The sequence below is a fragment of the Culex quinquefasciatus genome, chromosome 2 (genome assembly GCF_015732765.1).
Source record: "Culex quinquefasciatus strain JHB chromosome 2, VPISU_Cqui_1.0_pri_paternal, whole genome shotgun sequence".
Taxonomy (NCBI): domain Eukaryota; kingdom Metazoa; phylum Arthropoda; class Insecta; order Diptera; family Culicidae; genus Culex; species Culex quinquefasciatus.
Window position 1 is genome coordinate 110,187,898 of NC_051862.1, and position 13,367 is coordinate 110,201,264.

Below are 13,367 nucleotides of genomic sequence, written 5' to 3' on the forward strand. Positions count from 1 at the left end.
TCTCTCGTCGGCGAGTCGCTGGTTGAGTGAACGTTTACGTAGCTCCTTTCTGCGCCGCGTTCAGTTCGTCCCGGACGTGGCTGTTTGGAGTCGGTGATGACCGTGACCTCGGACGCAGCTTCAACGAGTTTCGCCATGTAAGCAGCAAATGTGCTAAGGTCGGTTGCCGGAAACTGTTGTTTATATAGAGCCCAGTTCAGACGTTGTTGTGCTGGGAGCTTTTCCACCAGCTCTCGCAGAAGGACAGGGTTGCAGAGGTGTGCTATGTGACCCGCGGCTATTATGTGGTCACATAGGTTCTGAACTGTCATGCCGAAGGTTATTAAGGTTTCCAGTTTCTCTGCCTTCGGAGACGGGCAGTCTCGCACCTTGTCCAGTAGCGTCTGGATGATTAATTCTGGCCTTCCGAAGAGCATGTACAGCGTCGACATCACCTGCGGCACGAGTGTCGGGTAGAGCAACCGGCCCCTCACCTGTTCCAGTGCTCTTCCTTGCACCGCCTGCTGAAGGCGTGCCATGTTCTCCACGTTTGAATAACCGCAAGCGTTGGTGGCCCCGGTCCGCGGGGACATGTGAAGGGTCCCTGCGGGAGCTGAGCTGAGGCTACCGGGCGGGTTGCAGTCGGCGGATAGCTGTATGCTCTTGCATGTTTACACTGCTGAGCACCCGGACCAACAGCGGGAAGTGATCAGGACGTGGTGGAATTCAACTTGGGCAATATTGTTGTTGTTTTCCTACAAAAAGCCACACCAGTCCGTTACATAAATCCTTCCGACAAAGCGAATGAATGCCGCTTTAAGCATTCAAAAGGCCCATACTTCACAAACCCAAATCCAAGATGTGCAAGCGAACCGTGTCGAGGGATTCATGGCTAGGAGGGTTTAAAAAAGCCTAGTCGCTAACGGTAGCCTGTGGGGCAACAGGGCGCACCCCACAGTATTGTAGCCCTTACCACGCTAAGGCAGGGCACTGGCGGGGCGGACGGTATATTTCCCTAGCGACTCGTGGGATTAACCAGCATGTTGAAAAATTCTAAAATTACAATTGAGGGTTCCGATGCACCCCAAGCATCGGATCAAGAAGAATGCCCGGTGGAAACCGCGGAGTCTGGGGGGACCACCCGCCAGCCTGCCTTAGTAGTACCGGTCGTTGCGATAGCGAACCAGCCTGAGACTGCAGTCAATGGCCCGCTGATCGTGAAAAATGCTCCTGTTTACCAGTTCGCGAAAACTGGTGCAGGGCAGAAGACGGTGGGGACCTACAAGCGATCTCTCTCCGAGGAGAAGATCCTAGGGGACCCAAAACGTGTGAGGACAGGGCCGATAGAGCGGATGATAACTCCGAAACTACCGCCCATTCCGGGACGAAATAGGAGAAAACCTCGTACCATAGATAGCGACGCAATACGCGAACGAGCGCACGTGGTGCTGAGCGACCTCCTGCCCGAGGGTAGCAAGACTAACGTCTACTACACCCTCGAGGAAGTCGCAAAGCTAAACGAGCACATCAGAAGCGCTGGCAATATCAGAAGTGACATCACCAGATCTGGACTGTCACTCACGGTGCTAGTGCGTCAAGCGGAGGAACTCTGGAAGGAGATGCGATCGAAGTACAATATCCTCGCTGAGGAGGCTAGTACGGAGAAAGCTGCGAGATTGTTGCTGGAGGATAGGGTGAAAGCCCTTGAGGTCCACAACGATTCTCACTCTTCCATCGAAGTAGAGGACCAGGTAACCCATAGTGAATTCAATTCGCTACGGGAGCAGAATGCAGCCCTCCAAGCAAAGGTTGAGGAGCTATCCAAAACCATTGCGGAGCTTGCAGCTGCTAAGCCGGCCTCCACCCCAGCTGCGCTCGACAGACACCACCTTCGTGTGAGTCTCAATCAGGGGTCCAATCTCCTCTTTCTTCAGAGCTTGCGAAGGCACAGCAGGAAATCCTTATCCTGCGTGAAGAACTGAAGGGCCTCAAAGAGGAGAAGGCCAAGTGGGAGTCGAACCCGAAGCCTGGAAAGTCTGGCAAGACTGGAAAGAACAAGGGCAAGAACAATGGTAAGAACCAACAAAATCAGAAGCCAAAGCAGGTGAAGGGTGGCGTCCAGAACGCAGATCCCAAACCTACAGTTCCAATCACGCCTTCAGGTAGCAAGGATGTTGGCACCATCCCCGACGGGGAATCCAAAGGTGACAACTCGGGCGACGAAAGCGGTGATGGAACCGCTAATGATGGTTTCACGGTGGTGAACCGAAGGAAACCTAGGTCTAAGCACAAGCCCCGTACGAGGAACGAGGCTATAGCGATAAAGGCCGATGAGAAAAGTTACGCGAGCCTATTGCGAAACTTGCGCTCCAACGAGGAATTCAAGGAGCTTGGGGAGGCTACTAAGTCGGTGCGGCGAACTCGCCAGAATGAGCTTCTCCTTATCCTCAAAAAGGGTACGAAGCCCAGTTCCGAGTACGCCCGACTGGTTACCGAGAGTGTTGGAAGTGACGAAATCAAGGTTCGGTCACTCTGCTCAGAAACCACTCTCCAGTGTAAGAACCTGGATGAGACGGTGACGGCAGAAGACCTCCTTGACGCCATAACAACACAGTGTCTTACGGGCACCCTTTCGGTACCCGTCCAATTAAGAAAGTACAACCAAGGCACGCAGACGGCCACCTTTAAGCTACCAGCGAAAATCGCGGCCATGGTGCTTAAGGTGGGTAAGATCAAAGTCAACTGGTCAGTATGCCCAGTGTCTGCGATCGAACGCCCAACCGTCTGCTTCAAGTGCCTGGAGTACGGTCACAAGTCATGGTCCTGCAAGGGACCCGACCGTAGTAAGTTATGCAGACGATGCGGAGCCAAAGGCCATCAGTCGAAAGGCTGCACGGCTAAGGCAAAGTGTCTGATCTGTACCGGGGACGATAGCAACCATGTTACGGGAAGCTATAACTGTCCCAGCTTCAGAAGTGCGAACGAAAAGCTGCGACCGTGCAAGTGATACAGTTGAACCTCAATCACTGTGACACGGCGCAACAGCTGCTCTTCCAGACGGTGGTCGAGAAGAAATGTGACATTGCGCTTCTCTCGGAACCATATCAAGTCCCGGAGGGGAATAGGAATTGGTTGAGCGACCCGCCAAAGGCTGCGGCAATCTGGGTTACGGGTCAGTTCCCAATACAAGAGCTAGTAGCAGCAGAGGAGGGCTTCGTGATCGCTAAGGTTAACGGAGTCTTCTACTGCAGCTGCTACGCTCCCCCGAGGTGGTCTATAGACAGGTTCGACAGAATGCTGGATAGACTGACGGACGCACTCACAGGCAAAACCCCCGTAGTGGTGGCCGGCGATTTCAACGCATGGTCCACACAATGGGGTAGCCGCGAGTCGAACCGTAGAGGCCAGGACCTACTTGAGGCACTTGCCAGGCTAAATGTTGATCTAGCCAACGAAGGATTCACGAGTACGTTCCGTAGGAACGGAGTCTCGTCGATCGTTGACGTTACTTTCTGTAGTCCCAGCCTTATGGCAAGCATGGACTGGAAAGTGGACGAGGGCTACACTCACAGCGATCACCAAGCGGTAACGTTTAGGATCTGCCGTGTGGCCCGCGGTCCCGCGCAACCGGCCTCCCGACAAGAGTGCCGGTGGAAGACATCGACCCTTAACAAGGAAGTCTTTGTCGAAGCGCTAAGAAGAGAAAGCGCCACTCGGGACATTCTAGAACTCGACTGCGACGGGTTAATGACCATCCTGACTGGCACCAGTGACGCAGCGATGCTGAGGCAATCTAAGCCAAGAAACGCGCGATCCCCAGTTTACTGGTGGAACGAGGACATAGCTGCCATTAGAGCAGCTAGCCTGAGTGCCCGGAGGAAACTCCAACGAGCTCGCTCCGACGAGCTGAGGGAAGCCAGGCGGGTGATCTACAAAATCGCCAAAGCTACCCTTAGCAAGGCAATTAAAGAGAGCAAGAGGAACTGCTTCGGCAACCTCTGCCAAGAAGCCAACAATGCACCATGGGGTAACGCCTATCGGATTGTTATGGCTAAGCTGAAGAGTGGCGCGGTTGCCATTGATCGTTCACCAGAAATGATGTCAAGAATCATCGACGGGTTGTTCCCTCATCACGAGGTTGAGCCCTGGCCAACGACCCCCTACTACCATGAGGGGTTGACGGTAGATGAACAAAACATCACGAATGAGGAACTTATCAAAGCCGCATCAGCCCTCAAAGCGAATAAGGCACCGGGGCCCGATGGGATCCCCAACCAGGTCCTTAAATTGGCGATCGAGGAAAACCTGGACATGTTCAGGTCGGCTCTCCAAAAGTGCATGGACACAGGAGTCTTTCCGGACCGGTGGAAGCGACAAAGGCTCGTCCTGTTGCCTAAACCGGGGAAGCCACCTGGCGACCCATCCGCGTATAGACCCATTTGTCTCATAGACACCGCTGGCAAACTGCTTGAGAGAGTTATCCTCAACAGACTAACGATTTATCTAGAGAGGGGTCTTTCAGACCGTCAATTTGGCTTCAGGAAAGGAAGGTCCACGGTCGACGCGATCAAAGCAGTCCTTGAGAAAGCTAAGATTGCAGTCGAGCCCAAGCGTCGAGGGATGCGCTTCTGCGCTATCATCACCCTAGATGTTAAGAATGCTTTCAATAGCGCCAGTTGGGACGCCATTGCGAGATCTCTCCATAGATTTCGTGTCCCCAACTACCTGTGCAAGTTGCTTAAAAGCTACTTCGAAAACCGAGTCCTTCTCTACGAGACGGACGAGGGTCTTCGCGAACTGATCATCACGGCGGGGGTCCCACAAGGCTCCTTGATCGGTCCTGGGTTGTGGAATGGTATGTACGACGGGGTGCTGACTCTAGAGTTACCGACGGGCGTTAGTATAGTTGGCTTTGCCGACGACATCGTCCTGATGGTGCTCGGTGAGTCACAGCTCCAAGTCGAGGTACAAGCAACCGAAGCAATACGGACAATCGAAGAATGGATGGGATTGCACCATCTAGGGCTTGCGCATCAAAAGACAGAAGTAGTCGCCGTGAACAACTTCAAGTCTGCACAGTGCATTAACGTCAGAGCAGGGAACTGCTCGATCGCCTCCAAGAGGTCATTGCTCTACCTGGGTATCCGGGTAGATGACAAATTGAGTTTCAACAGTCATGTTGACTACGTATGTAAGAAAGCTATGAAAGCGATAGCATCCCTATCTCGTATGATGGGGAATAACTCTGCTGTCAAAAGCAGTAAAAGGCGCCTACTGGCAACAGTGGTCGGTTCTATCCTCCGCTACGGAGCACCGGCATGGGGCGCCGCCTTAGAAGTTAAAACTAACCTACAGAAGGTTACGAGCGTCTACAGGCTAATTTGTCTTAGGGTATGTAGTGCGTATCGCACCACATCAGCAGAGGCGGCCTGCGTATTAGCCAGCATGATCCCAATTGGACTACTCGTCCAAGAAGACATGCGATGCCATGAGCTAAGAGGGGTCAGGAGGCATCGTGCTTCGGCCAGGACAGCCACTATGGCTGTTTGGCAACGAAGCTGGGATGACTCGACCAAAGGGCGATGGACACATCGCATGATACCCAACCTAGAGAGGTGGGTAAACAGGACGCATGGTGAAATAAATTTCTACCTAACCCAAGTACTATCGGGGCATGGGTGCTTCAGACAGTACCTACACAGATTCGGACACGCAATCTCACCCAATTGCCCGAACTGTCCAGGCACCGTCGAAACGGTGGAACACGTGGTATTTGAATGCCCCCGGTTCCAAAGTAGCAGAGAGACCTTGTTGCTGGGATGTGGTCCTGACACATCCCCAGACAACCTGACAGACAGAATGTGCCAGAGCGAGGAAGCATGGGGTGCAGCTTCCACAGCTATAACGCAGATAATGCTCAAATTGCAAGAGAAGTGGCGCACGGACCAGCGTGCGTCCCGGAACGAAGGGCCCCTGGCCCAGTAGTTCTGTTGATATATTAAAGTTGATATATTAAAATTGATGAAAAGGCACGCGATGATAGAGCGTGCCTCCCGGAACAACGTTCCGAAACGAGAGCGCAATTAGCGCTGCTCCTCCCCGACGTAATATCGAAAGACAGTTCCGGGGAGGTTGAAAGCTTACCGTGATATTAGGGCGGGTACGTCCTATGCAAAAGAAAAAAAAAAAAAAAAAAGCGTTGGTGGAGTTAGTAAACGCAGTGAAGAAGAGCGGCCATTCTTCTGGGTTTCCATGAAATTTAGGTAGATCCTTTGGCATGATCTGTCTGGCTAGTAACTGCTGCGGTGTTGGACATGGGGGGGAGTCCAGTCCTGAGGCGTCTGTCCCATGTGTTGCTGTCCTTGTTGCGGCCAATCCTGTTGAGGCTGAGGCCAAACCTGTTGTGGCTGAGGCCAACTTTGTTGCGGCTGCGGCCAGTTCGGTTGCAGCTGCTGCCAAGCCGGTTGCGGTTGAGGCCAAACCTGTTGCGGCTGCGCTTGAACCTGTTGAGGCTGCGGCTGCTGCAGTCCCTGTTGTTGTCCGCCTTGCGGTGGTTGCGGCCAAGTCTGTTGAGGCTGTGGCGCACTCTGTTGCGATCCTCCTGGTTGTGACTGCGGCCAAACCTGCTGATGCTGCGGCGCAACCTGTTGCTGCCCACCCGGTTGTGACTGTAGCCAAGCCGGCTGCGGCTGCGGCGCAAGCTGTTGTGACCGACCTGGTTGTGGCTGAGGCCAAGCTTGTTGTGGCCCGCTCTGATGCGTGTTCGGTGCATCCTGATGTGTTTGAGGCGCACCTGGTTGCGGCCCACTCGTTTGCGGCTGTGGCCAAGCCTGGTTTGGATGTGGCCAAGTTTGCGATAAACCGTATGGCGGCTGAGACGGTGGCTGCTGCTGCGACGCTTGTTGTTGGTGTTCGGGTAGAGACAAGAAGGAGTTAGTGCCATAAGAGTAGCCCGTCGACGGAATGGTGGGACGGTTAAGCACAGTAAACGTGCCGACGTTCGTAGGCAGAGTCCCGATATTGGCTGCCTTAGTTGACGTGGGAGTGGAGCTGTGCATGTTACCAGATGTTTGCGAGTCGTGTCCGGTCGGTCCAGAAGTGCCAATAGATATATTCTTGATCTCCTTCATGATTCTTTGCACCCAACCTTCCGAGCTGTTCGCACTGGACTGTTGGCCAGACGTGCTTTGTACTGCTTGTAGATTCATGCTCAGCATCTGGGCAGCCTCACGGCTCAGCCTTTCCATTTCCTCCTTCTTTTGATCTAGTTCCAGCTGTTGTCTTTCAACTTCACGGAGAACGAACTCCCTGTGCTCTGCTATCCACAGTAAATCCGCTTTGGCCTTCTCGGTGAGAATCGACCCAGCCGGGGCCTCCGTTGCAGTAGCTGAGGTCGCAGTTTGCACCGTATTAGGTGCGATAGTGGTTGATTCGCTTGCAGGAGTTCTGCCGCGGCCGCACAGGCTGCGCACGACCAACGTCCAATGAATAGCTTCTCTCCGGGACTCAAGCAGCGCGTATGAAACCATCCTTTACAGCTGAGGCAGAGCATCATATTATCTGGACGACTGTCCAGTTGGCAGATCTTGCACGGTCGGAGTATCAACTCCTGCGGAAAGGTCGCCATCGTGTGCTTTGTCTGTTCACGAGAACTCACGTAATTCTTTGAGAATGTTGTTTTGGGTGAAACTCTTTGCAGCAGCTGTTTTTGAGTAGCGCAGCTCAAAGCTGAAATAATTCGTTTTATTAAGTTCACTGCTATCAGTAGTTGTTCTGTAGACTTACAATTAGTTTTCCCTCAATCCGATTGCTCGTTAAACACGATAACAATGTTCGGTGACGACCAGTCTTGCCCAGCCTACGGTAATCATACGTACAGAGATTGTTAGGAGGTATGTTTGGAGCTAATTCACATTTGAACATACCTAGTTGCTTACGCGTGTTCTGGGGATCTTTTTGGCCTCCTTGGCCGTTTGGACACTTGCCTACAAGTTCTGCTCGTAACCTCTACATGTAAATTAAATAGGAAATTAGCAAATCATCTGAGTTCTAACCTAAAGTTTCGGCGGTGTCGTTAATTACCGAAGTAGCTGTGTGGTTCTCGCGACCACGGCCCAGAACCACTCGCTTCGGTCGTAAACAGCGTATCGTTCAGCGTAATGTTTCTAAAACTACTAATTATTAGGTATAACTTGTTTTAAACAAAAAAGGTGGCGTTCTGCAAATCGCACTGCGTACAATTCCTCCTGGTTTCGCTTAATCCTTTCCCTTCTTCCCCTGGCTGACACTAGCTAGACGGCCCGATCGACGTAGACTTCGCTCAGCTACCCCGGTGGTGTAGATGTGTTTGCTGTTTGACGAGGGACCCTCACGTGATGTTGTACCGTCGATGCTGTTGCTACCGTCCACACCCCTCAACCCCCTGTCATTGTTCACCAGCCCTTGAGAATGCCAATCCCCTCGTTCGACGGCCGCTACGAGAGTTGGCCGAAGTTCAAGGTCCTGTTCAAGGAAATGGTCGACAAGGCGCTCGATCCGCCAGCAGTGAAGCTCTACCATCTGGAACACGCGCTGATGGGGGGTGCAGTTGGGTCGATCGACGCGAAGACCATCAGCGAGGGCAACTACGCCCATGCCTGGGAAATTCTGGAGGAAAAGTACGGCAACAAGCGTCATGCGATCGACAGACACATCAACGGGCTGCTGAACCTGACGAAGATGAACAAGGAGAACCACGTCGAGTTGAGAGGCCTGGTGGACGAGTGCACAAGGCACGTAGATAGTCTGAAGTTCCTGGAACAGGAGTTCACGGGAATATCAGTGCTGATTGTGGTCCATCTGCTCGGCGCAGCGCTGGACAAGGACACTAGAAGACGCTGGGAGTCGGAGGTCAAGAAAGGTGAACTGCCCCAGTACGACCAGATGTTGGAGTTCCTGAAGGCCCAGTGCTTCGTCATGGAGCGTTGCGAGGACCTGAAACCAAAGCAGCCAACGGTCCAGCCGAAGCCGGCCGTCAATTCGAGCCAGAAGTCGTACGCCGTGTCCACGTACGAGTCCGAGACCAGGTCGGAAGACAGGTGCGACATCTGTGACAAGGGCCACAAGAACCACGCCTGCCCGGAATTCAAGGCACTTCCGTTGCAGCAGAGAATGGTCAAGGTTCGGGAGCACAACCTGTGCTTCAACTGTCTAAACCGGGAACCTGCTCGAAGTGCAAACGACGTCACCACAGTCTGCTCCACTCCGAAGAACGCCCCAAGTCAGAACAGAAGGTGACACAAGCACTGCCGGAACAAGCCCCGGAGGTCAAGAAGCAAGAAGCAGCTCAGCTGACAACCGCGAGTTGCCACAACGAGACGCCAACCCAACAGGTGCTGCTTCTCACGGCAGTGGTGGACATAATGGATCGAAACAACAAGGCCCACCCCTACAGAGTTTTATTGGACAGTGCGTCACAAGCTAACCTCATCTCGAGGGCCATGGTGGAGTCGCTGGGCTTGAAGCAGTTTCCGTCCAACGTCACTGTGGCAGGAATCGACGGCACGAAAACCCACGCTTCATCGGGCAGCCTGGTCCAACTTCGTTCGAGGTACTCCAGCTTCAGCGCGCGTACAAGTGTTTGGTCACGGAAAGGGTCACGGCCAACCTTCCCACGTCCGCAGTGAACGTGCGCAGCTGGGAGCTGCCACCTGGAGTACAACATGCGGACCCGTCTTTCCACCAGCCTGGGAAGGTGGATCTGCTACTGGGCAATCAACTGTTCTTGAAGTTGCTGATGCCCGGAGAAGTGCATTTGGCGGAACACCTGCCAATGCTACGCGAGACTCAGTTCTGCTGGGTCGTTGGTGGCGTGTGCGATGAAGAAGACGAAGCTGCAGCAGTGGTTCACTCGCACTCAGCCACACTGGAAGACTTGAACCGCACCGTTCAACGTTTTTGGGAGCTGGAAGAATACGAAAGTGATGTGAAAGTGTCAAGTGAAGAAAGTGAATGTGAGCTGCACTTCACGGAAACACACCTTCGGGATGCAACTGGGAGGTACGTGGTGGAGCTTCCGCTCAAAGAGTCGGTCGCCGAGCTCGGCGATTCACGTACGATGGCGCTACGAAGATTCTACGCTTTGGAGAGAAAGCTTGCACAACAGCAGTACGTCGAGTTCATGGAAGAGTACGAGAAGCTTGGACACTGCAAGGAGATACAAGAAGGTGAAGATCCAGTTGGACTCAAGAAGTGGTACCTGCCTCACCACGCCGTTCTTCGCCCGTCGAATACTACCACCAAGTGCCGCGTGGTGTTCGACGCATCCGCCAAAGTGAACGGCCTCTCTCTCAACGATGTGAAGAAGGTAGATGACCTAAACCAAAGCTCCCTTGTCTCGATCGTTCTTCGCTGAGAGCAAAAATTTCGCAAAGCCCTGAAAATCTAATAAATTCTACCAACAATCTTGTCGTGATACGGATCCCGTAAATTTTCTAAGTGCCGGAACGATTTTTGTAGGGGGTATATCAATAATTATTAAAAACCGACTTTAGAATTTCAAAATTTCAATGAAGACGTTTTGTTAGGGACATTATCTTAGGAACAAACTGATGTTTTTTCAAAAATCGGACGAAAATTTCCTGTAATTTCGTCGATTTTTTCCAAAATTTTGGTTCAAAGCAAAAATAAACATCAAAATAATTTATCATGTTTCCAAACTCCCAAAAATTTTCTAGGTCCCAAAAAAATGCTTTTTCTGTAAAAGTAAAGAACTGAAAAATATACGCAAAAATGTCAAAGTCCAGCATAAATAAAATCAAACTTTAAAATATCAGCTCATGAACATTATTCTAAGTGTCGGAAATTGAAAATTATGTCAGTGACTGCTTATTTTTCTAAGTCCAGCATAAATTTGAAATAAAGTCAAAATAATCATTTCATGATGTTCGGGTAAAATTTTGGAAAAAATAAAATTTTCGAAATTTTTGCTAAGTCCAAAAAAACTACCACTAACACCTCAATATCAACTGAAGATAATGCAGTATGATCATGTAATATACTTTCCATGATACGCAGTCGGTTTCAAAAAACGTCATAACTCGAGGAGTTTACAGCAAGATGCGAATAAACAAGCCAAGATAGTTCGAAGTTATATCCACCAACTCACTTTCCGCCCGGGTTCCCGGGCAGAAAGTCGCATCATGGGACGAACAAAAAAATAACTTGAGTTGTTTTTGACATCATGGCATGTTTGATATTTGTTCCAAAAACTCTTAAAATGCGCGCCGAAATCTATGTTCCTTTCTATGTTTGTAGACCTTTTATCATCAGTTGATAAATTTTCATTTTCTCATGATATTACCGGACTTAGAAAAAAATCGAAAGCCGAATTATTTTGGGACTTAGAAAAAAAAATTGACCTCTATATCATGAGATGATATTATTTTGTTTTATCATGTTTTCACTGGACTTAGCAAAATTTCGAAAGCCATATTATTTTGGGACTTAGAAAAAAATTCGAAATCTTTATCATGAGATGATATTATTTTGTTTTATCTTGTTTTTGCTGGACTTAGCAGAATTTCGAAAGCCAAATTATTTTGGGACTTAGAAAAAAATTCGACCTCTTTATCATGAGATGATATTTTCTAGTTTTATCTTGTTTTTGTTGGACTTAGCAAAATTTTCACTCCTCGACAAAATTTCACTTTTCCTACACTTAGAATATTTTTGAAAACCCGGGATTATGAGATGATTTACAAGGATAAAATTTTTTCAAGCCGGACTAAGCTAAAATAGCAGTTTTGTTAATGAACATTTTTATTGACTTTTTTTCCACTTTAATTTACTTTAAATACACTAGTTAAACTAATCACATTAAAAAGTATTTTACCGCATATAAAATTTCATCGCAAAGCGCAAAAATGAGCCCACGCGCTCGCTCACTCTTTTCTCTCTTCTTTCGTTCATGCTCGCACGCAACGCGCGCGGCATGTCGTGACAGGAATCGGCAATCGGCAGACAGACAGCTTTTGCGTTCGTGGCGGGCTGGTTTGTTTACGTTTTCGCGCAGTAGTTTTCCACGGATAAATTGTAGTCCGCGAATCGCCGCGGGTTATGAGTACGTTCTGTGGCCGAGGGAGTGTGTGTTCGTCCGTTCCGTGGCGTTCGGGAGCCGTGATATGTTGTGGTTAAGTGATTGTTTGTGTTTTTGTGGCTGGGGGGCGAAGAAAAAGTTTCGCTCCGTGTTGACGGATGCAAGGAAAGTTTCCAAGCCGCTGCACCAGAAAAGTAATTCTCTTGCCCAAGATGCTGCTGTGGATTAACGTGGAAAGGATTTTGGCGGATTCGCCAGGACAAGGGACAAGGGTTTGTTTACGTTTTTGGTGCAGTAGTTTTCCACTGATTAACAACAGCCCGCGAATCGCCGCGGGTTGTAAGTGCGTATTTTGGCCGTAGGAATGTGCGTTCGTTGTTGTCATTTTATGTGAGATTTGCGAAATGTTGTTATTTATGTGAAAGTTGATATTTTGGTGACTCGTTGGAGAAGAAAAAGTTACGCTAGCGCGTGCATGACAAAGCCGCAGTTCGCAGAATCGAAATCCTCCTGCCTGCATGTCACTGGTCATCCTCCTCCTCCTCCAGCAGATGCTATCAAGACGCGGATCAACGTCGGAATGATTTTGGCGAATTTGACAGTTCTCGGTGGAGGAAAACAGCAGTTTCGATTTGTTTTGGTTTTTGTCGTCGTGTCATCAGAATCGCGATTTGTGGAGGAACCGTATTTGGTCCGTGTGTTTTCGCGTGTGTGCGTGTGATTGTTTACGTTTCTGAACCTTCCTCTTGTGATTCCGGAGGAGATGATTAAATTGTGTGGCTCGCAAGCAGTTTCACGGAGGAAGATGAGTCCACCTGAAGTGGCTACATATGTTGGTTCTACTAGTCAACCGACAAATATTTTTCGACGATTTTTAAAACTCAGATAAGTATTGCTTGTTTTGTTTTTCTTTGTTAACTATTGAATTTTTAATTATTCCATAAATTATGTTTGAGAATTGATGCTTTGTGTTTTATTTTCTCTTACAGATCTACTAACGGGCATTTTCTGGACATTCGGCTTCTAGAATTTTGTTTACTTTGACCAATCAGCTGCAAAAATGGATTGTGCTGCAATCATATGCTCTCTGGATGGATTGGATGAGGATTAACAAGGTATGTACGAGAATTATTATTTCAAAGTGAACCTATCCCTTCAGTTTAGAAATTCTTTCAAACATTTCAATGTTTGTTTAGCAAAGTTCAGTTTTTCATTCTGTTATTTATGCTGATTTTGAATACACATTATTGACTTTTGACAGATTGATATAAAATTCTGAAAATAAATTATTTATTGATAAGGATTGCATATA

General features: G+C 49.6%; 2 protein-coding genes across 2 annotated transcripts; both read left to right on the forward strand.

Moving 5' to 3' along the window:
• The first annotated feature begins 1,019 nt into the window (after positions 1–1,019).
• LOC119766237 lies at positions 1,020–5,964 on the forward strand. Its single transcript, XM_038250677.1, has 4 exons — positions 1,020–1,874; positions 1,916–2,822; positions 2,969–4,921; positions 5,723–5,964. Exons 1-4 carry the CDS (start codon positions 1,020–1,022, stop codon positions 5,962–5,964), a joined length of 3,957 nt encoding a protein of 1,318 aa, XP_038106605.1.
• A 2,463-nt stretch (positions 5,965–8,427) lies between these two features.
• On the forward strand, positions 8,428–9,644 carry LOC119766238. The gene is made up of 2 exons (XM_038250678.1): positions 8,428–9,138; positions 9,192–9,644. The coding sequence occupies exons 1-2, from the start codon at positions 8,428–8,430 to the stop codon at positions 9,642–9,644; spliced, it is 1,164 nt and encodes a 387-aa protein (XP_038106606.1).
• The last annotated feature ends 3,723 nt before the right edge of the window (positions 9,645–13,367 follow it).